Source organism: Saccostrea cucullata, unplaced genomic scaffold (assembly GCF_032062105.1).
Source record: "Saccostrea cucullata isolate Sc308-1 unplaced genomic scaffold, CSIRO_AGI_Scuc_v1 ctg882, whole genome shotgun sequence".
NCBI classification, from domain to species: Eukaryota; Metazoa; Mollusca; class Bivalvia; order Ostreida; family Ostreidae; genus Saccostrea; species Saccostrea cuccullata.
The window spans coordinates 121736-146517 of NW_026929151.1; the positions used below are offsets into that span (position 1 = coordinate 121736).

At 35.0% G+C, this 24782-nt stretch overlaps 1 protein-coding gene and 1 pseudogene across 1 annotated transcript; one reads left to right on the forward strand and one right to left on the reverse strand.

The window, feature by feature from the left end:
• The first annotated feature begins 11132 nt into the window (after positions 1-11132).
• LOC134279925 (uncharacterized) lies at positions 11133-14170 on the forward strand (annotated as a pseudogene).
• A 6802-nt stretch (positions 14171-20972) lies between these two features.
• Positions 20973-23568, reverse strand: LOC134279913 (uncharacterized). The gene is made up of 5 exons (XM_062762328.1): positions 22785-23568; positions 22407-22601; positions 22160-22232; positions 21275-22051; positions 20973-21077 (listed from the first exon to the last, which is right to left on the reverse strand). Exons 1-5 carry the CDS (start codon positions 22997-22999, stop codon positions 20973-20975), a joined length of 1365 nt encoding a protein of 454 aa, XP_062618312.1. The 5' UTR covers positions 23000-23568.
• Positions 23569-24782: the final 1214 nt, after the last annotated feature.

Consider the following 24782-nt stretch of genomic DNA (forward strand, 5'->3'; position numbering starts at 1 on the left):
TACGTTATATTTATAACAACGTCATGAATAGAAATCTCCATTTTTAGTAAATTACACGTGTTTTTAAATTCTTGTAGTGTCTTCGCCTTTGTACACATAATTGAAAAATCATATATTTCAATTTCAAATCGATACATTTAATATATCTCAATAGTTTTAAATTTGTTAGTTGTGTTAACAAATATTTTGTCTCTTACGTCGTTTCAACCGTTATAAAACCTAATTTTTTGATCGGACGCTGCCCCGTGCAGACAGCCGACATCGCTTTTTCTGTTGAGTCTTGACATGTACTTGTTTGGGTTTTCTTTTAGTATTTTCGTTGTCTATATAGTAAGCGATACTTAAAATATCATAAAATGATTATAGCCTCTTAAGAAATTTGTGTTACATGAATTTTTTTTTTTTATAAATTTTGACTTGTTTTATACAGAAAATAATAATTTTAATCCGAACACTTTAAACCAGAGTTTATACCATTTTAACCTTGGCCCGTGCGCACTATCTGCGACCTTTAAAGACCCCGATTTTTACAAAAATATTACGTTTCATCAATGAAAATTAAATCATTCTGATTTGTTTTTTCATAAGAAATATTTTGATATGCAACAGATTTACATAGAACTATTTATTTTCACAAAAACGTCATTGTCCACGAACTTTTTGGACAACCCTCGTAAGTCCTTATTTTATATTTTGAAAACTTTGTTTAAATGAAATCCTTGTCAACGTACAGAAGAATCATCTTTACAATGCATACTAAAGAGTTGTTATTCTGTTGGGGGGTGGGGGGGGGGTGGGTCTACAAGTGGAGTAATCTGCCTAAATTTTATAATTTTAGAAAGGCACAGTTCATCACTATAACTCTGCGCCTATTTTTATATACAGCCCTGAGGGATATAAAGGAATATTTTTAAAGAAAAATTGAAATTTGAAATACCTAGGAGCAGAGAAGAAGATTTTACAGAAATTATGTATCTTTATGATATATATTAGACAAAGACCCACATAAATATGCCAACAGTTTGGCGGCTCAATGTACAAGAGAAGATTTTTAAGGATTACATCAGTATTAGGTGTTTTTATCCAGCCCAAGAGTTAGACTAAAAGAAATTCACAATTTTTGTTCCCTTCATACATAGATATTTAAATCATGCTATGTGCCAAAATTGGTTGAAATTGGTTGAGTGGTTTCAGAGAAGAAGCTGAAAATATGTAACTGATAACGCGCATTGCACGAAGGAAGATGTACAATGACGTAAACAGAAAGCAATAGATCGCCCTAAAATAGCTGTGAAGGGACAAGAGATTCTCAAAAAAAGTGTGAAAGTAAACCGAAATTACGAATTATACAATCCGTTCTCTCGGATTGACGGAACTGTTAAAAAATACCAAAATCTGTTGGTGATCTTAAAATATATATATGACTGCCGTCACGAGAAGAAAGCCCTTAAGGTCAAATTTTAAAAAAAAAAATGACTTTTTGGTAATTTTTTCCTTCTGAATGCAATTATACATAAATTTTGAAAATGCTTCACTTTTTCATTATTTTATGAGCATTTTAGTGAGGCGCTCCAAAAACAACTTTGACGTTACTCACTGAAAACGTAGTGACGTCGCCTGCGTCTAATTAAATTTTCAAAAATTTTTATAATTACATGTTATTTAAAGAACCTCAATCGTTTTGAGAATTAAAAACTTGAGAAACTATTCATTTTTTTCTTCCAGGTGACTAGTATGTAACTATTCTTAGGGGATGTCGTGTGGAATTCCTATTCTTATAATATTTTAGAGAAGATCTAGTAATTTCGTAAAGGGGGGATGTGGGTCTAGACAGAATCTAGGAACGGTTTATAACATAATCAGTAGGGAAATAATATTTGTTTAAATACATACAAATTATTCTTTTTATATAAAATATTTTGATTTAATCTACTAGTATAAAATACATAAAGCACATGTAACACCTAAAGATTAAGAGAGAGAGAGAGAGAGAGAGAGAGAGAGAGAGAGAGAGAGAGAGAGAGAGAGAGAGAGAGAGAGAGAGAGAGAGAGTCCCATGCTGAAGGACACAGCGCGCAAAACTGGGCACCCCCTCGCAAAAAGTACATCGATCCCGATATTGAAAACACACACGCACGTACCTTTTTCCCTATAACTGTTACGATAGGATAAAAACACCATGTATTTTCTGTATCCCCGAAAAATTGATGAATAAATTCAGATACGCCAAGATACAATGTATGTTAATTTGTTTAAAAAAAAAATGTTTTTCGTTCATAAAAATTCATGAATGAAAGAAATATACATTCGCTACATCCATGCAAACGGAATTTAAAATTTTTACATTTTTGAATATTTTATCATAAATGTTTAAAGCTTAAGTTTTCATTGTTTATGCAATTTATTTTCTTCGCCTGTCTTAGTTTTGGAGTAGAAACATAGTAAAAAGGCAAATAAAGGATTGTCTTATGCATATGGATGGTTTATATACCACGGCACCTTAAATTGAAAATTTCTTTGAATTTATATCTCAAATTGAAACCGTCTTTTAACTTCTATCTTTTTTAAAAAATAAAGCTTTTTTAAAAGCGATTAAAATATTTCTGCACATTAACTTTTTTTTAAATCTGTGGCGCCTATACCCTCTTTCACTTGAACTCAATATTTGTATATTTCTTACAAGGACCGCTTCTATGATCTCAAAAAAGATTTAAGTAAATTGTATAATTTAATCAATGGGATGGTAAATTATGCTGTTCTTGTCTTTTTTTTTTTTTACATATATATATATATATTCACACTAAACGGTGCTTGACTTATTAGTCCTTATTAGTAGTATAAGGAGATAGTATTTGGACCCATAAATTTTCGACCCATAAATTTTGGGGTGTGCATTTCAACCCATAATTTACTAATCGGATTAAGAGATTAAGGCTAGATCCAATATGGCGGCTCTAGCCTGGGGTAGATCCAATATGGCGGCTCAACGGTTAGAAGAAAGTGACGGATCTAAGATTTGTCGGATTTCTAAGGGTGTAAAACCAAGATGGCGGATCTATCTGTTAGATAAAAGTAGGGGATCCAAGATATGTAAATTTTTCTATAGGCGTGAAGAAAAAAACCCCAAAGGTCGTGCGTTTCAACCCATGCTTTGTTAATCATGTTAATCAGATAAAGTTCAGATTAATAGCTGATTTGAAATGTCGGAGCTAATCAATGCATGAGATAAGAAGGGGGGATCCTACATTGTTTAGAATTATTATTACAATGAAGGCGGTGGAATTAAAATGATGTTCACTGATTCCTTCTTTAGATGCATTATTTGTATATACAAATTAATATTTAACTATCATTTAAGCACCTTGTTTTTGAGAGGGAATGTTAGCAAAAGAAAGAAGTATTTGTTAGAGATGTGTGTTCTTTTTAAATTAACGAAATATGTGTAATGAATCTAAATTTGTCCTTAAACAAATAATCGGTTGCGCAATGGGTTCAACTGTTTCCCCTGAGGTATCTGATATAAGAATGTTCCAGATAACTCAATCAATCATGGCGCAATTTCAATATGCCAATAAAGTCTTGTTTCACGGCAGATTTAGAGATGATGGTTTTATTATTTTATGGGTCTGAAATGAGATTCTTGATTTCTTTCAAACAATCAATGCCACCCGCATTTGAATATGAAATATTACTCTGTGAATTTTTTAGACACAACAGTGTACAAAGGAAGAAAATTCCAAGAATCCAACAAACTAGATATTAAGTCGTACATTAAACCAACAAATAATTTTCAATATCTACACAGAGAAAGCTCTCACAACCCAGCAGTATTCAAAGGTTTCATTAAGGGAGAATGCATTAGACATATGAGAAATACCAATGACAATGCAACCCTCAGCACAATCCTACAAGACTTCAAGAAACACTTGTCAAAGAGAGGCTACTCTGATACAGAAATAGACCCTATTATCACAGACGTAACTGGAACGGACAGAAATAGATGCTAAACAAAAACAACAGTGAATCTAAACTCTGCAATCCATTGTTATGGTTACAAAATATAATATCAAAGGATTAAAAAGACGCATCTTAAAATATTTGAAATGAAAACATGTCCAGTTGAATAGCAAGCACAAAAGCATAAGATATGATTATTAGATCACGTTTACCACAAGAATACAACTGCTAAGGTGGACCCCTGATGAGGCGGGCCTTAGGGCATATAGCCGTTTTTTTAAAAAACCGCCGAAACACTCTTTACTATATAATGATGTATGAATCAAAATTAAAATTAAAAAAATGTCACAAAGTTTGGTTAAGAGTGTCGGGTCCTAATAAATTTCATGAACAGTTTGGCTGATTGATGTCCTTTTTCTCACACCTAAGGTAGGATTTTTTTTTAAATTATCACATTTATATATAGTTAAATAAAGTTAGAAAAGTAAAGGGTTTATTTCCTGAAATGAAGTGTAATCCACTAATCCTGGCTAATTCCTTCCAATTAGAAAAGAAATGTAACAAGATTTTATGCTGTCACTTTACATGTCCATTGAATTTCAATAAAAGGATTTCAATTAATCAATTATTAATAAATTGGAATGGTTCAATCTCATTTCGTCTGATAATGTGATTACCAATATTGCGGCTTTAATTGGATTATGATTGACTATCGGATAGGGTATTAACGGACGTCTTTCAGACTTGTATCGCTCTGTCATATCAGTCAGTCGTAGTTGTAACATTTTTACGAAATCGCATTTCACACAATTCATGACAAATGATCAACATGTATTTGTTTATCAATTTGATTCATATAAGGCTTAAAATACAAATTGATGGTGAACCAATTTATTTGTTAAGCATTACAAGTAAAAACTATCTACACCATAAAATTTATAAATGATTGAAAGTATACAGGTGTTAGATTTATTAACGACACTTCTCTCAAACCAAGAGTAAAGTTTTTTCAATAAGTGGCAGCAGTTTCAATAATCCATTCCACTGTTGTTTATCAAAGAAAATCCCCCGTATGGTTGCCTTTTCACGTATGAAATATCTAATGTCTATTCTTACATGATTGTTCAAAACACAGACTGAAACTTTCAAATCACGGGTAATAGGAAACATCTTGATAAAGCTGCATAGAGTATTACTAGTATTTGTGTCCGTGGAAGAAATGTTGGTATTATTTCCAACACCCACTTCTAAACTATGGTCGTGAGCTGAGGAAATCCATGTCAAAACACTTACTAACGTCAGCAAAAGTATACTCGACAGCGCTATAGTGGCCTTAGCTTTAACATTCAATTGTGATTTTCTCTGATTATACACTACCTCCATCTTCTTAGCTGACCTTACACAAAATGAATAGACACAATAAAAGTTGTTCAATTTATTTCAAAGTTTTTGTCGTAATAAGTTGACAAAATCCTTTTAATATAGAGATCATTTTCAATGGTATTTTCATCAAAAGTCTTTATTATGCTTTCGAGAGTGTTTCCACGACTACGCAGTAAACAATAGTATATACAGTACAGACCACAAATATTGGAATCAGGACTCTGAACTTGCATGTTGTTGAATTTATATATTTTTCCTCTAGCCAACAAATAGTCCCTGAAATAACTGTGATAGAATTCTGGAGACTGTCCGAGGGAATCAAAAAATTCTGAAGAATGCCCGTCAAAATAAAACACACACCAGTGTTTACCAGGCAGTCCTCTTTCATCTGTATTTAAAACGTAAAATCCATTCAACAAATGTGTGTGGGGCAATTCATTAGCTGCAAGTACACCTCTTATTCGCTTTTTAGATTTCGGGTCAATCTGTAATATTGATTGTAATTCAAAAGAATCCATTATTTCACTTCAACGTTTCGACTGTAGTCTATGCTCATCAAAGCAGGGAATTTAGCATAGCAGATACACGTTACTGCTTCGGGTAGAGCTTTGTCAAATCTGATCTGTAGACGCGTGTGACCTTTTCTTAATAATGGTAAGTTGTCATCATTCTCGGAGGAAGGGTTAATGTTGAAAACAAACAGACAATACCCTTTTGCGTAATCAGTTCGTCCAAGGTCTAGTTGCTCCGTCTCCGAGTCGGACTTCTTTCCCACAAATAATGAGGTGTAGGCAGTGATATAATTATTGGTTTTAAAATTTGGCTCTAATGGTGCAGATGGAACAGACTTACCATCTACATAAAATGCTATAAAATTACAATGAAAATGTTGGAAGTTAAAGGGGTTAAGTTCATAACTACCACTGTAAGCTTTGGATGAAACAAAACCGACAACTAATTTTTCAGGAATTTCTCCCTGAAAGAGGTCGTCTACATTCAAATGAAATTGCCCGGCCGGTATACCAAAACATTTTAGATCTGATTTCATGAACGGATACAAAGCCGGTTGTTTCTTGATAGCCTCGCTATGTCCCAGAAGTAAGCCGGGATTGATTTTCAAGTAGCAACATTTCAAAATGCTATCTTCAAATGTACACGATATCGCTTTGAACCTGTTGGAGCCATCAAGCAGAATGTTTCTCTACTTGGCCACAATTTGACGTTTACTTGTATACCATTGATGAGATAGCGATCTTGTTGACAAATATCCATGTATAGGGGGCCCTCAAGATCTACAAATGAACTCTTTTCTGTCAAACTGCCCCGCTGAAATAAACCCATATTTCCACCTGTAACTGCGTCAGCGCTATCCATGAAACCAGCCGAATCGGGAATGTATAGCTGCTAAGACAAGCAAGGGACTTGTGCAGAAGTCCTGTACTTGAGGAAAACGTCCATGTAAGATTTATACGCATAATTAGTTGAAACCGTGGGTGTTATGACTTGTTGTTGTACTGATATAAATACTTGATTCCACAAGCTCTGTAAGGTTAAAATAACAAATCCTACTTTTTCTTTCTCCTTCAGAGGAGAACCGTCTTCATTTAATATCCTTGCTCTTAGAAAAAGACGAGTTCTATTCAAGTCCAAATAATGTGTTGACGCGCCCGAAATGTTAAATTCAATAACCCCACCGTGAGCCGTGCTTCCCACTGGTCGAATGTCAATCCACTCAGTTTGCTCTACTCCTGCATCTGTTGGTAAGTTATGAAAGAGGGCTAAGCGATGGCTAAAAGCCGGTTCTGAACCCTCTGTAAAAAATGACATGCTTATCTGTTGATGAAGAATTAATAAATGACAAATATTTGAGATATAAGAACTTTTACTGCGCAAATACAAATTTTTTTTGGTGCCTTTTTCTTTGTCTTCTTTGGGCGTGGTTGTCCCTCTGCTTCAAACGTTACGACTGGTCCACCCTCCAGCTTCCGTTTCTTTAACTCCGCCTTAGCTCTTTCTACCGCCTGCTGCGTGGGTGTCATGAGTTCTATCTTAGGTTCTGGACTGCTTGCTCCTTTGCCAAACTGTCCCACCACGTACGTCTTTTGTTTAGGTATGTACTTCATTTTACTGGTGGTGAGAAAATGATTTTTCCACTCCTCAACATTGGCTACGAACGGCTTCCAAGACATTTTCTTATATGTAACGTGCAGTATAAAGTCTCGATTTCTAATGCAGAATCAGCATTCTTTTCGTCTATTAAATATATGCGAAATCTTTGAATTTGATCACGTGACATGGGAATATAGAACGGTTGCTTGAATTCTTGATTTTTTTTCGACAGAGTCAATCTGCGCAAAACTGGTATCTTTTTAAAATTAGCATAACTGTTACAACATAAATCTGACAATATGCTAATAATTTTTGGTTTTGCGCCGCTTGCGGTCTTAAACATAATATCCATTAAAGGTACTTGGACACAGATTTGAAGTTATTATTTTCTCTATAATATTACGACTTATATATTTGAATAGCATTTCACACAAAAAATAATTAAAAATCTTATTTCGTTTAAAAGATATTGAAATTTCAAATTTTTCGGCGGGTTTGATTGACATATCTTTTTTGTGTGAAATGCCATTAGAATATATAATTCGTGATATTATACAGAAAAAATGAGAAAATATTAACTTCAAATCTGTGTCCAAGTACCTTTAACGCACATTCCCAGTTTCCTTGTAATGTTAGAGTATTGGGTAGTTCTATCATAAAATCGCTGGAATTATTTTCAGGATGAAAATCTAAACAATCTTTAGATGAACAGAATAAAAAATACTGTGTAGTCATTCTTGTGTATCACGTTACTGAGACGCCAAGATCCAGGAATTAAATTTATTTGGCCAACCTAACCATTTCACAAGGACCTCTCTTGTGTTGTTACGCCGTCGCCTGCGTAACACCTTCTCGATTTTGTATTCAGTCTCGTTACTAACTCTAGCGCGTTGTAATTCTTCTTGATAAAATGTACCCAGTATTGGTTCATTGTCGTAATCTTTAATGGTATACAAACAATGGTCGTCTTTAATAAATCTGGAGCTGATGATAAATAGTTCTCTTGTCCAACGCTCGTCATACTCCCTTGGAAATGCATTTCGTAAATAAGTTATTCTAACAACATCTCCCACTTTAAACTTATACCTCTTTAAAACTGGAATAAAATTGGATCGGGAATTTTGTTGTAAATTCCAAAATTGAAACCTGTCTTCGTTGGTCACGCTTGCGGGAGTTTTTTTAATAGAACGATGGTAGGTGTTGTTATAACTCTTCGTGATATTGCTTAATTCGTCAATCCATCGGTGAGATTGTCTGTAGGTCATAATCCGAACAAGCTTCGACTTGATTGTTTTTATGGCACGCTCTGCATAAAACGCTTTAACTGAATTTTGTGTGACAAAGTGTTTAATCTTTTCAGATCGGATTAAATGGGTTATGTTTTTATTAACAAATTCACTTCCTTTATCTGTGCGTAAAACATGTGGTTTCCTGCCCTCTTGAAAAATACCTCTAAACGCGTCCGTGACTTCTTTTCCTTTCCTTGTTTTTAATGCTACTGTCCAGACAAAACGGGAAAAAATGTCAATGACAAGTAAAAAAGATGAGAAACCTTCATTGTAGGATTTAAGCGAGTCTAGGGATCAGATGAGATGACTTAGGTCACGTGATTCCATTCAACCAATCAGACTTCAGATACCATAGACAATTACATCTACTGAAACCTAAATGCCCAAGGGTGGGTTTATTATTTACTAATGATAATACATTAAAATTGTGGCGGGCATCTGATCCCTCAGTACTATTTGATTTGATAGAATTACAATCAAACTTCATCTAACAAGTTATATTCGTTTAATTTAAGAATTCTATCAAATCAAAGTACTGAGGGATCATATGAGATTTCAGAGCTGATGTATTTGTCTATGCATAAATAAATAAATTAAGAGTAGAACTAAAGAACATTCCATTTATTTACATTCATAACGAATTTAATCAAGTAACACTTTTTAAAATACTTTCATTAAACTGTGCAGATGTCTGTATCGGTTTGTTATAAAACCTTTGAAAAGTACTAGCGTTCGACCAGCCAGCTTTCTCCATGATAATGTCTATTGGTACTCCTGCTTTATGAGCGGCACTAGTAGCAGCTGCCCGTGTTGAATGTGGGCAAAACTTAGATATGTCTATCCCCGACATTTCTATTGTATCACGTATCCATCCACTTATGGTATCTCTGCTAACACCCTTATGAGGTTTCATAGTACTGACAAACAATTTCTTATCTTGTCTTATAAATTTTGTTCTTTCTAAATACTCACATAGTGTCCTCACAATACACAATTCCTTTTCTACATACATTGGAAACTTAACATTATTTACATGCTTTCCTGGTTTGGAAGTTTTTAACAAAGAACTATATCTAATTTCTACATAATCATTTCCTACAACTACATCATTAACAGTTAACAAATGTAATGTTTGACCTCTTTGACCAGTCAATAAAGCTAATAACATGAGTTTTACATGACAGAAGTTTCAAAGACAATTCTGAAAATGGAAATGTTTTCAAATAATTTATAACTATTGACACATCCCATGTGCAGCTATACTTTGGTAATGTTGGTCGTTTGACAAAAACACCTTTTAAATATCTTTTAATTAGAGTATGAGATCCAAAATTTTCTTTACCACACAGTGAAAGTAATGATGAGACAGCAGATCTTGCTGTATTGATTGCACTATATGACAATTTTTGGTCAAACAAAGTTTGTAAAAAACAAAGAAAGTTATTTACAGTTGGATTAAATGAATCAATTTTTCCTGAATCACAAAATTGCAACCATCGTTTGATATAACTCCAGTATTGTCTTTGAGAAGATTTCCTCCAGGAGTTGAAAATGACCACGGCAAGGTCTTCCGATATTCCTCTGTCCTGAAGAAGTTTCCGGACAACGGAAAACATCCCATCTTCAGCTTTGGAATTCTGTTGTGTCTGTTCGGATCTGTTGGCATTGTAAGGATGTTTTTGTTGTTCAGAAGGTAAGGTTGCAGATAAATCATTTTCAGAAGTGCTGGAAACCACGCTTGTGTGGGCCACAGTGGTGCTATTACTACTGCATTTGTTTTGTCCTGCTGAATTTTCTGCAATACTTTCCCCCAGCATACTGAAAGGAGGAAAAATATAAAATTTGACATTTTTCCAAGGAAAAGAAAATGCATCAACACCAATAGCTTCGGGGTCTGGGAGAAAAGACACATATCTATCAAGTTGATGATTTAATCTGGATGCAAACAAGTCAATTCCATTTTTTAAGTTAAATATTTGACATATACTGTCAAAAACAGTCTCGTTCAGTTTCCACTCTAAATCATCATTGATAGTGCGTGACAGTCTATCTGCTTCTACATTGTCAATGCCAGGAATATGAGAGGCGCTTATCCAAATGTTTCTTGCTATACACCAAAACCAGATATCCCTAGCTAACAAATTGAGTTCAGGAATTCTGCCCCCCCCCCATGTTGTTTATATAATGCATAGCCACCATGTTGTCCAATGTAACTTGTATATGTGTGTTTTCTGATGTGCTACAAAATGTCTTAATGCTGAGAAACACCGCTTTAAGTTCTAGATAGTTAATGTGATAAAGCTTTTCTTCATATGACCAATTTCTTCTCCCCAATTGGGGCCTCTGTATCAAATGAGATGAAAAGGTTACCGCGTGGTTCATAGATAAGTTAGCGTGGTTCAGAAGCAGACGTAATTTTCAATTCGCAATAATTTTTGGATATATATATGTGTTTATAAGTGATTAAGTGAGATTCGTACATAAAACAGATATTTCTTAAACATTGCCATCAAATAAGCGTATAGACGCTGTTTTTGCGTATAGACGCAGTATTTTAAAACTGTCTAAACACTGTTTGCAGTATGAGTACTGAAAATGCAGATAACGTTTCTCCTGGAAATGATGAAAGGGAGAGGGGCGACAGTAGTGACAATACGAGCATAGTCGCCATGATGAAAGAAATGCAGAAGAATATTGCATCTCTGACATCGACAGTTTGCGAACTCCAACAAAAACGGGGTAAAAAACGAAAGGCTGAGGATGACAAACCAGGACCATCAGGTTTAGATCTCAGTGATGTGTCAGAGGACGAAGATGGCGTTACTGGAAGAAGTAAATAAAGATGTAGACAGTGATTGTGACGATATGCTAGACGGACTGGTGGAATGCTTCGGTGGCGAAGATAAATGTAGTGAGGCGATAAATGAAAAACTAGCAAAAGGAGCTAATGATGGTCTTCGCTCAATTCTGGACGCAGACAAAATCAAAGAGTTGAGTGAAAAATACAACCGACCAAAAAACGTCCCAAATATCGTTACACCAAAATTAAACGAAGAAATCCGGGCGCAGTTAAGCCGGAAAATGCGTAGTCAGGACATTCGACTACAGAGAACTCAAACCCTGCTCGGGAAGGCAATTGTACCTGTGTTACAACAGATTAACTTGCTAGTTAAATCCAAACAAAAAGGCGAGATGCCATCAAGGAAGGAACTCTCAAACCTGGCTATGGACGGGCTTAAACTCATGGCTGTTGCGTATTGCGACTTGTCAAATAGAAGACGAGAATTGATTATCCAACCGGAGAGAAACGAAGAATTTCGCACATTATGCTCAAATGAACATCCAGTTACAGACAAACTGTTCGGCGACGATCTGGGAAAGAGAGTAGAAGATATAGTAAAAGCAAATAAAGTGGGAGCTAAAATCTCCGGACACCAGAAGTTTGATAAACGCGGATATCAGAACCGCAAGTTTCAGCAAGGACAGAGGTCTTCCTCAAGTTACAACCAACACTACAGAACCCAGAATTTTTTAGGCCAACGCTGGAGTCCCCACTACAGGAAGAAAACGACGACGACGAACAAGCAAAAGAAATAAGTCAGAGAAATCTTCAAAACGTGAGTTCGTTACACAATACATGTAAAAATTTTACGGCTGGCAAAATTGCACTTTATTTTCCAAATTGGAAATTAATTACTAGCGATTCCAGGATTTTGGATTATGTCAAGGGATATTCAATTGAATTTGAAAACTTACCATCCCAAAATTTTATACCTAAAACAATTCAGTTTAATGAGTCAGAAATGACTATAATTGACAGAGAGATAAACGATTTATTAGAGAAGAATATCATTGAACCAGTAACAAATTACGAAGAAGGGGAATTTATATCTAACATTTTCATGAGACCTAAGAAAAATGGGAAATTTAGAGTCATTCTTAATTTGAGAAAATTAAATGATTGTGTTGAATATCACCATTTTAAGATGGAAACACTGTCTGCAGCTGTTGGTCTGGTGACAAAAAACTGTTTTTTCCCTTCCATTGACTTACAAGATGCGTATTATTCTTGTCCTGTGTGCACAGAAGACAGAAAATATTTACGATTTTTATGGAACGATAGAAAATACCAGAATACTTGCTTAGCAATGGGGCTAGCATCTGCTCCCCGTATATTCACGAAACTGTTGAAACCGGTGTTTTCCACATTGAGGAAACGCGGGCATGCTAATATTGCTTATATTGACGATTCTTTGTTAGTGAGCAAAACAGAATCTGAATGCCGTAAAAATGTCAGGGAGACAGCTGAGCTTTTAGACAGCCTTGGATTTACTATAAACGTCGAGAAGTCGGTTTTCACTCCAAGTAGAGATATTCAATTTTTTGGATTTTTAATAAATTCTGAATTAATGACAGTATCATTAACGCCAGATCGGGCTACATCGATAAGACAAAAGTGTGAGGAAATTCTGAAATTGCACCGAATTACGATAAGAGAATTTGCACAGTTAATTGGCAAATTAGTGTCAAGTGAACCAGGTGTCCGCTATGCGCCTTTGTATTATAAATCTCTTGAGATTGTTAAAGACAAAGAATTAAAAACAAATGCTGGTAATTTTGATGCTAAATTTCTGATTTCCGGTGAAATTAGGAAAACAATCACTTGGTGGATAAATAATGTTGAACGTTTTCCTCGATTTATAAATATTGATAAACCAGTGTTAGTAATTAAAACAGACAGTTCGTTGGCAGGCTGGGGCATTTTTAATGAAAACAACGGAGATTGTTATCAAGGAGAATGGTTAGATGAAGATAAAGAGAAGCATATCAATTTCTTGGAATTGAAAGTAGGATTAATTGCGTTATCACAATTTTGTAATGATTTACAAGAGGGACATGTAAAACTTTACATGGATAACACGGTGGCTGTAACGTACATTTCAAAAATGGGAGGAAAAATTGAATCACTAAACGATTTGACAATTTCAATTTGGGATTTTTGTATGGCTAGAAATATCTGGTTATCTGCAAGTCATATTGCGGGTGTTGAAAATATAGAGGCTGACTATTTATCGCGCCACAAAAATGATGACCTAGAGTGGATGTTAGATAGGAATATATTCTCACAAATAGAAAATTCGTTCGGAAAATGTGATATTGACTTGTTCGCTTCCAAGCATAATTTTCAATTTATGCCATACGTTTCTTACAGCCCAGACCAACATGCAAAAGCTATAGACGCTTTCAGTCTGGACTGGAGTGACTTAATGTGTTACATATTTTGTCCTTTCAGTTTGATGGGATCAGTGCTGCAGAAAATTACTACCGACAGAGCAGAGGCGATAGTAATCGCTCCAATCTGGCCGACACAGCATTGGTTTCCACGGCTGCTTCAATTGGTCTGCAGGGACAGTTATCTGTTGCCGGACACTCAAAATCTTCTGACGATGCCGAACAAACCCGAGAAGTACCACCCACTGAGAAAAATGAGACTGGGCGCATTCCGTGTATCGGGGAATCCTTCAAAAATCGAGGCTTATCAGATGACACTCAAAAAATTCTCTTATCTTCCTGGCGAGAGTCCACTAAAAAACAATATAGGGCATATTTCGAAAAATGGTTGTCATTTTGTAATAGCAGACAAATTAATGTATTTGAGGCAAATGTGAACAATGTTTTGTCATTTTTAACAGAATTATTTCAGTCAGGGTTAGGATACAGTTGTCTAAATACGGCTAGGAGCGCATTGTCATCTTTTCTACAGTTAGAAAATTGTGTAAATATAGATTCTCATCCTTTAATACGTAGGTTTATGAGAGGGGTGTTTGTACTTAGACCTGCTCTTCCAAGATACAATGTTACCTGGGATGTAAATATTGTGTTAAAATATTTGAAATCTTTGTCTCCTTTATCATCATTGTCACTGTTACAATTATCTGGGAAACTGGTTATGTTACTTGCCTTACTTTCAGGGCAAAGGGGACAAACACTTCATTTGATTGATATTAGAAATGTTCATTTTCAAGAGAGTGGTGTTAAAATTGTTATAGGTGATCTTTTGAAAACTTCAAGTACAAAAAGACACTTGGGTGAAATTGAGCTAAATAGCTACGAAGTCGATAAAGATTTGTGTGTGGTGAACACTTTGACTAATTATTTACAAAAAACAGAGACTCTGCGAGGTGCCGTTACACGCTTGTTTATTACGTCACAACGACCGCACAACTCAGTGTCCAGAGACACACTTGGCAGGTGGCTGAAGTCTGTTCTACAGATGGCAGGAATTGATATTTCTATATTCAAACCTCACAGCACCAGGGTGGCTTCTGCGAGCGCTGCACACGCACTAAGAATCCCTGTTGATACAATTATGCGAACAGTGGGTTGGTCACGAGAGTCAACATTTAGAAAGTTTTATAACAAAGAAATTACTTTAAATGCTGACATTTGTGAAACGTTGTTAAAAAATTACAAGTGACTGTATATCATATGTACGTAATTGTGTATACATGTATAATTAAAATTTTCAGGATTTCTAGATAAAATTGTAGAATGATCATTTCTGTTTTCATTATTAGAACTTAATTTCCAAAAATCTGGATTTTATCTCTAAAGTCTCATTTGATACAGAGGCCCCAATTGGGGAGAAGAAATTTAAAAGTTAAACGAGACTTACCTGGAAGGTGAAGTTTGACTGTAATTTCTTCGACCCAATTGGGTGCTGAGGGATCAAATGCCCAACCCGAAGGCAGATCCCACCCGTTTTTGATCCTACTTTATTAATCTTAATCCAAATTTTTGTGCTCTAAAGTATGAACCACGCGGTAATCTCATTTGATCCCTCGGCACCCAATTGGGTCGAAGAAGTTACAGTCAAACTTCACCTTCCAGGTAAGTCTCGTTTAACTTTTAAATTTCCACCAGTCTTCTTGCCAGACTTGATTTCACAACCTCCCCATCCTTTTTGAGAACTATCTGTTTCTAAAATAATGTCTACAGTAGGAATTAGGATGGCCTTTGAACTTGTGCAAATATTATCACACCACCATGAAATGTCCTTAATAGATTCAACGGTCAAAAGAATCTTTTTGTCAAAATCTCCTCTATTTTGTCGTAACATATTATCTTTGAAAATTTCAAGATTTCTGTATCGTAGAGGTGCATGTTGGACAGCTGGTGAAGCCGCAACCATTTTCCCAATAATCTGCGCCAACTCTCTTATCTGGATTTCATGTTTGATAATTAATTTAGACCCTAGATCCTTTATACCTTTTGCTTTGTCTTGCAATAAAGAAACGATCATTTTCATAGAATTTATGAGAAATCCTAAAAATGCTATTTCTTGCACAGGCTCAACAACAGATTTGGTAGGATGAATAGTAAATCCTAAATTGTCAAGTAATGTTGATGTACTTCCTATATTTTGAGCACAATGTTCAAAACTATCACCTAACAATAAAATGTCATCTATATATGGTACACTTTCAAATCCTTGTTTTCTCAATGTACTAAAAACTGGTTTTAAAAGTTTTGTAAACACACGTGGGGCAGAAGATAATCCATTAGGTAAAGAAGTGTATTGAAAACACTGATTTCTCCATATGAATTTTAAGAATTTTCTGTCTGCGAAATATATTGGTACAGAATAGTAGGCATCTTTTAAGTCTACCGAGGCCAACCAACAATCTTGCTTTACTAAACACAAAGCACTTTTTATTGTTTTCATTTTGAAGTGGTGATATTCAACATCCTTGTTCAAATCTTGTAAATTTAGAATTAATCTAAAAGTTCCATCATGTTTTTTCCTAGTGAAAATGATTGAAATGAAGTCATTTTCCATTCTTTCTGTCTTTTCAATCACTTTTTTGTCAAGGAGTTTTTGAATTTCTGTATCAATGACAATCATTTATTCTGGAGAGAACCTTATTTGATGAGGAACCCTATCTTGCAAAGGAGACTGTATTAAGTCAAGTTGATATCCTAGTACAGTTTTAAGAATTTTCCTATCTGATGTTAACTCCTTCCATTTGTCAAAATAAGAACACATTTTTCCACCATAGAAATTATCAGGTGTATTATGAAATTTTTCAAGAATGTTGCATTTTTCCTCACTATTAACTGTACTTACAGAATGGTCAAGATGAGCTATGTCTGTGATTGTTGGTTGAGTAGAATTGTCTACTTCTTCTGTTGAGTTTGAGGTGGCCTCCTGCCCCTGCCTTTCCCTAAAAAAGACCCATTGTTGTTTTGGTCATATTTATAGGAATGGGAGTAGGTGCCATGTGTCTGGGGTTTTCCACTAAATCTGTAGCCAGATCCATAAGATTTCTGATGGCTTCCCTGACTTTTTCCTGCAGATGACCCTTGAAAACTGTATCCTTGGAGTTTTTTGTTCACTTTCTTCGAGGTATCAATTTTCTTGATCTTTTCATCTACGTTGTCGCCGAAGAGGAATTCTGTGACCTTGTTCGAATCATTGCACAGAGGTTTATAACTCTGTTTCAATTCTGGCCGGATTAAATATCTCCGTTTGTGAGATAAATCTGTAAAAGCTAATTGCAACAATTTTACGATATCTTGTGCTAGTTCAAGGCATTCGTTCATATCTGTGACTTCCGATGTTTTTGATTTTCTTGCCGAAATCAATTTGTCTAAAAGTCTGCAAGCGGGGCTCAAAGCTTTTAACACAATTGTTTGGGACTTCTGGATTTTAAAAATCTATTGACTGCGCCTTTTTCTTTATCGATGGCCATATTTCTTCATTGATACGGGGCACCGTCATGTTCGAGCAGTTTTCGGGTCTGTTGTGCTTTTCACACAAAGTTTTTGCCTTGTCTTCAGATGGTCTTACTTGGAAATTTGTGTTGATAACTTTTGCTAACTCAGCACTTAGAGCTGGTCCTGTTTTGTCATCTTTTACCATAAACTCTTCTAATGATTCTAAGAAATCCTCTTCATCCTTGTCCTCATCTTTATCCTTTTGCACTTTGGATATCAGGTCATCAAGAGTTTCTTCGTCATCATTGTCCGATGTTAGTTCATCAGGCTCATTTGCGACCTGAAAACACAATTATCCATGTAAACTACATCATATTATCTTGCAGTGTTAGATCTCTCAATAACAGAGGTTTTAATCTGATTTTATTTATAATATTGTTTTGAATATTGCCTTTCTATTTTAATTATGAAATTTTTTAGCTGCACAATTACTGCTGAAATTATTGTTTTATGTCAGAATGGTAATACGTGCCTTGCGTTTCTTAGAAACAGGCTGTTCAGTGGTATTAACCAATGGTCTTTGCCGCATGAGATGATTAAGTATACTTTGGTTTTGAAAAAACGGTTTTTTCCATTGCACATGATCATCATCATCGTCTTCGTCCATGGGCGCAGCCATATTTGTTTGGCGCAGAGTATTCTGGGTGTTCTGGGCGTCCATCAACATCGATGGCGGGAAAGCAGGCGAAGCTCCGCCCACTACACAATCACTCTGAACAGTTTGAACTGTTTCTTCTCTTGCAGCTTCAGGCACAACAATGGACAAGAATTGATTTCTGTCATTATGGGATTGAACTCCCGCAACCAAACTGTCGAAGACAGCATCGCTATTCAAACGATTAGGTCCGCAACCAAACTGTCGAAGACAGCATCGCTATTCAAACGATTAGGTTCACTGGCCAAGTTCGCCATTGTTTGTAAACAATGCACTCGTTAAGGGTCAAAGATTTTGACCCAAAACACAAGCAAACGAAGGTGAATGACACGAAGTGTCAAAATAAACAAAAACTTCGTATTGCTATAGCTGAAAATACAGCAATATCAGTTCGATAAACACTATAAACAATCCAAAATTGACTGAAAATCCTTGTCGAAAATATAACGTGTCTTGTTTGGAATCGCGTTACACTAAGCACTGATTGGTTGAATGGAATCACGTGACCTAAGTCATCTCATATGATCCCTCAGTACGAATTCGTTTGTGCTAATTGTATGGTCGTTGTGGTTATTCGCGGCTGTTTCTGTTTTGACTGGATTTAAGGTTTCTTCGATTGACTTTGTTGTTAATCTTTCGTATTTTTCAAAGGGGACAAGGACCATTTTCTGAGTAAACTTCATTTTACAAGTTTTCTGATCGACTCGCGCACTTCTTCCATCAGTTGAAAAAAAATCCTGTAATGAGTTTTCACTGCTCATATTTTATTCTGCACAGTTCTTTTAGAATTTGTGAAATTTTGAAGAATCACACGACTTCTTGTAAGCAGTCTATGAGCTTTCGCAGACAACGTAATAGTTCCGTTTAGAATATTGTAAAAAATCTCCACTAGAGCTAATATCTGTTTCTTACTTGCAGTATACAATAATCGCAATTTTTGTTCTTTCGGTGTGTCTTTATCAAAAAATAATTTCAAGTACACTGAAACACTTTGTAATATTTTACTCATTTTCTTAAGTCTGACACGACATTCATCCTTCGACATACAAACTAGATCTGAATGTATTCAGAGTTTATAAGGGTTTCTATATGATACATGTTTCATTCGGAAAAATGCCAGTTCTTATGCGATATGTCTCCTCGCCATGGGGAGATAAATCTAGCACCAGATACCCGAAAGGCTTTTGCATACAATCCCTGTACGCTTCCACGAGAGCATTTGATTTCCCGGGAAAAACTTGTTTACCCAAACATTGAATTTGTGACATATCTCTCGGATTTTTCAATAATACCATGTAATGCGTATTAAGATTTATTGTGCGAGAGTGTTTACCTTTGCAATACATGTTTTGATTCAGATAAAGAATGCTTAGCTTTTTATGATGAGCACCCTGCGTAAAAAGTTTTTCCATTTCTTTGTTTGACACCAATTCATTCATAAGATCATCAATTACAACCAAGTTGTGACAGTTGTTTTCTGTCAAGACGTTTAAATCAGATTCACTAGGTAAGCCAGGTCGGAAATTTAAAAAAGGAAATGTTTTCTCCATAATGCTAAATTCCTCTTGAAACACACCATAGCAGTACAACACATTCACTGGAGGATGAGGATAAAACATCAGTTTTATATAATTAATTATATTTTTAACAAAACATGTTTTCCCTGAACCGGTCGTACCGGATATTGATATTGTAGTACAACTGTTGAAGGGAAACATGTTGACGTAAGGATGGTCGGAACTAAAATGAAGTTCCTAAAACTCTTGTGCTTTCTATATATTAAACTCTTAATTATACACAATGACAGAAAGGTTGAAAGTAAAAGTTTTAAAGCGTTTATTTTTCTCCCTGAGTATTTATTAATAAATGAGTAATTTGAATATATATCAGTACTAATTTTACAAAAAGTCAGAACAGTTCAAATACAAGAAACACACTGATATCAATGTTCGTATTTACAAATACATTATGTACAATGGTATATTGTCAAAGTTTTATTCCATTTCACCACCAGGATTGCATTCAGCACACTCAATCATCCCCATTTGGTTTTCGTGACTTAAGTGACAGGGCACCACACAGTCCATGTCTACCGGAAGCAGGATGTTGACTTAATTCCTGTAGATTGTTCACTAGAACGTCCCACTCCTTAAAACGCAAAGACAGTCCATTAGGTGTAGGGTATAAATCGTTCTTATTGTTCTTATATCTACCTCTTGTGAATTCTCTAATGTTCACGCACATGTAGGGAGAATTCACAGACACATACACTTGGCCACCCAGATGTAATTTAAATTCAACGTCCTCTTTCGCTTTCACTTTTGCAACGGCGCATGCTACGTCTTCTAAACGATCGCACAAAACTCTCCATCTTGACAGGGAAAGTTCCTGGCCTTTCTGTGCGGAAAACTCCCCATCTTCCGTCTGCCTGATGTCAATTGTTGAATTGTATTCGTCAGGGAAAATTCTGAGACATCTCTCGTCACTTAAACATAAGTTGTAACTTTCTTTAGCCATAGTGAATAGAACTTATTCTTGAAGCAGAATGAGACAAACGTTAAGAACAAACAATACTTAAAGCAGAAGGGTGTTACCATGAAGAATTATGTAGGCGTGTATGTCACAGTATATGATTCTATATTTCCCAGTTAATAAGATTTCAATGCCATTTTTGATATCAATTTCAGTATTGAATAATAAGCGCTATAATATATCTTAATCGCTTCGTAATGTTGCAACTTTTATTTTCTACTTGTAAAAATCTTTTATTTTAAAATAAGACTTTCCTTATCAAAACACCTTCAATCCCAGTGTGTTGTTATATCAACATAAATCGTTCTATTATCAGCTAAATCGTCTCTTTTAATCCTAATTAGTATTATCTCTCGTAATTCCATTTTATTTCTCTAAAAAATTCTTTCATAAAACAGTGAGAAAGAAAAATTAAGACAACAGTAAGGAATTTTATTGTGTTTATAAATTAACAATAAAATAGGAAAATAGGAAACGTTCAAAATGTATACAAAGTTTTAAAAAAGAAAATATAATGTTCACATAAAAGTTAAGAAAATAAAAACTTGTTCCGAAAAAAATAAAGCTTTACATTTGTGATGTGAACAATACGCCATTTACTGTTTGGTCGCTGTCGTTGTAAATACTCCATTAGATTTATGGAATTTAATTTCTCGCGCAATTTCTTTCTGATATCTCTCATGTTATTTATGAGAACTGGTCGATCAAAAACAGTTTCGTTTCTATCTGGGATGAAATATCTATATTCTCTAGTCTCAACATTTTGTAAAATAAAACCAAAAGAAAGATTCAATCTGAAAGTGCGTGATTCTGTTCGACAGGAATTTTGAAGAATTTCGATTAAATTTTCTGTAGAAACGTTATTTTCTAATGGAGAATTAACAGTTGTCTTTAGAGAACCTTTATCTCCCTTTGACAAAATGAAGTTTTTATTCGCCAAAAAGGTGTCGCGAAGTCTTTCATCATCACCCCATGGGGCTTGGTCTCCTCGTTCTTCCCATGGAAACTGTACCTCTGTTCCTTCACCGCTTTGATGGAGTAGTTTCTGATGGAGGTACAGCGCTCTTCTGTTAGGAAAAGACTCTCGACATTTTCTGCATGTTACAGAATGACCTGTTGGAGGTGATCCTCTCTCCAGCGGTTGATACGATGTTGATGGTTGGTTTTCGGGGATTGGTTGAAAAGCGGTAGAGGGCTGGTTTTCTTTTTCGGGGATTGTTGATGATCGGTGAGCGCCTCTAACTCTGTGCTCTTTCCTATGGTTAATCAATTCCCTTTTGTTTTTACAAACATGTCCGCAGCGTTTACAATCGACACCTTTCCCCTTCCCGCTAGGCTTTGGCTTTTGCTTTTAAAAAAAATTATAATCAATTAAAGAATAATGTAATATGAGAGAGAGAGAGAGAGAGAGAGAGAGAGAGAGAGAGAGAGAGAGAGAGAATATGATGTATCTAACCTGTTGATTATTTTCTGCATCATCAGCTTCCGTAGGTTCTTCCCCATTTTGGACCTCAGCATTCTCCATGGACCTATAAAATTATTAAGAGTAAATCAGACCATGTACATGTATTGTATTTACAACCACATAAAAATGCAAGTCTCCTTCCTTTTTAATAAACAAAAATAACCTTTGACACACCCCGCGCCCCTCTTTATTAATCAATTAAACCATGTTACTGTTTTACAAAAAATATATATCTTACTTTTGTTCCTCCGCGAGGTTCCTTAAATATTTCATTCTTCTTTTCACGTTGTAATGGTCGGCTACACCCCATTTCTCGGACCATTGCTTTAAACGTTCAACGTCGTTTATTTTCTGGACGGCCCTATATATCCTGTGATCCTCAGGTAAAACTCCCATAAAGTCTTCCAAAAAATCGTCATCTTCGTTAGTTCTTCTGGAAAGTTTAATTTTAATAAAACAGTTTTGAAAAATCAATTAGAAGTGATCGTTAATATTTCTATATGGTTTTATTGATTTTATACATGATCCCTTTTGCAAATAATTATGTCAAATTTAGAACGATTTCGTTGTAGCTTGCATTTTTTTCAGTAAAAGAATTCTCTACATTGTGACTTACTTTTGTAACTTCTCCCATTCCAAGAGCTGAAGAGTTCTTCTAGCAACTATCGGGTGATTTGCCAGCGCGTGGTTGACCGCCCAAGTGAATAAAGTATTCAAGTCTTTTATTGAACTTACTATTTTGTAAATGATTTCTTCTTCAGCACAGCATAGACTTTCCCTATCCATTATGAATTTTATAGTGATATATGTTAAAAGTAGATAGTCTTGCATATATATACCGAAAGGATTAAATTACTTATAATTGAGTAAGACTTCATAACATTTAATTCATCGCTCAAACCGACTGTCATTAATCCATGTGTAAATGTGTTTTCCTCAGGTCGCAGATTTGAGTTTTTTAAAATTTCAAAATAATTATAATAGGACTCGCTCATTGTCACTTTCTTGAGAACTGATTAACGGAACAATGACTAGAAAACATCTCATCTTCTTTGTAAACGCAATAATAAAGATAAGCCGTTATCTTTAATTGATTTGACACAGATAATAAAGAATTAACACCTCTCTATTAGCAAATCTACTAGCTTGGATCTTGATTTCGCAGTATCGTATGACACTTGGTTACAGAAAATTACCATCTAGTAATCAATACCTTGAATGAGCCATTGATCTGAACTTTATCCGATTAACGTAGTATGGTTTTTTTTCTTTACGCCTATAGAAAACAATTACATATCTTGGATCCTCTACTTTTATCTAACAGATAGATCCGCCATCTTGGTTTTACACCCCTAGAAATCCGACAAATCTTAGATCCGTCACTTTCTTCTAACCGTTGAGCCGCCATATTGAATCTACCCCAGGCTAGAGCCGCCATATTGGATCTAGCCTTAATCTCTTAATCCGATTAGTAAATTATGGGTTGAAATGCACACCAAGCAACTTTATTAAGAATGAATACACTTTCTTAAGGACTTATGTGACACTATATTTCAAAATGAAAATGCCAATTGTTTATTTATGTTATTTTGTCTGCTAAGAAAAGTTTATTCACGATCCTGTAAGATTTATTTGCAAATGATTATTACAAATATCTGTTTTTCTAATATGTTTATTTTATTAATGATTTCTTACTCCTATTATTTATATAAATGATTAAACCTTTTCTACCGTATCGTATATTCTATACATGTTTGTTATGATTCAAACTTTATTGCGTTGAAAATTTAAATAAAAACAGATACTGTAAAACGAGAATATTTGGCGCACTACTAATTTTAGCGCCTTTGGCACAAGAGCCCATGAGCGCTAAAATTTGTTGTGCGCTAAAGGATTTCTAAATATCTTTTTTTGTGTGTGTTCAAAGCTTATACATAAGTACATGTAAACCGGAACGTGCGATTACGTAATGTCGAAGCGTCATTGGATTTTTTATACACACTAGCACTGCATATATTCGGAAGACGGAAAGTTCTGCCAAATTATAATTTAATTAAACTATTGGTACCCCGGTAGTTGTTATCCGATTATTATCATTAGCACCCTCAAAGTTTGGCTTCTCGGCGTGTCAATCATCTATCGCCTCCAGGTTTACAATGCAATCAAGGATGGGGATTGAGATTGCAGACAATACCTGATTAGAATTACCGTTTTTTCTAAGTAATTTTCTGTCGATGCATGCATTGTTTTAATGTGATTTAAATTAGTAAATACTCCATTTCTTTTAATTGAAAATAGAAATAATATAAATTTTAACATTGTACCACGTCCATGTGATAGCAACACGTACCGCGGTAAAGGTGACAAATGTTTACTGATATACGGGAATACTAATGTGTTTCTGTGCCCCACTAACCAAAAAGTCAAGTACGGGTGCGGATAAAAAAAAAGAAAATGTCACATTTATATATTTTACTGACAAGTGCAAGCGCTAAGATTTATTGGCGCCAATGCATTCCCACTTGCGTTTAAGCTAAAATATGTATGCGCCAAATTTTCTCATTTTACAGTATTGTTTTAACTTGTTTTGCTAGGTTCTTCATATTTGGAAATG

Coding starts and splice junctions, on each gene's coding strand:
- LOC134279913 (XM_062762328.1), bottom strand. CDS start 22,999: ATGCAAGACTATCTACTTTTAACATATATCACTATAAAATTCATAATG. Junction 22,052..22,159: donor ATGCAGAAAATAATCAACAG/GTTAGATACATC, acceptor TTTTTTTAAAAG/CAAAAGCCAAAGCCTAGCGG. Junction 21,078..21,274: donor GTATTGTTCACATCACAAAT/GTAAAGCTTTAT, acceptor AGAATTTTTTAG/AGAAATAAAATGGAATTACG.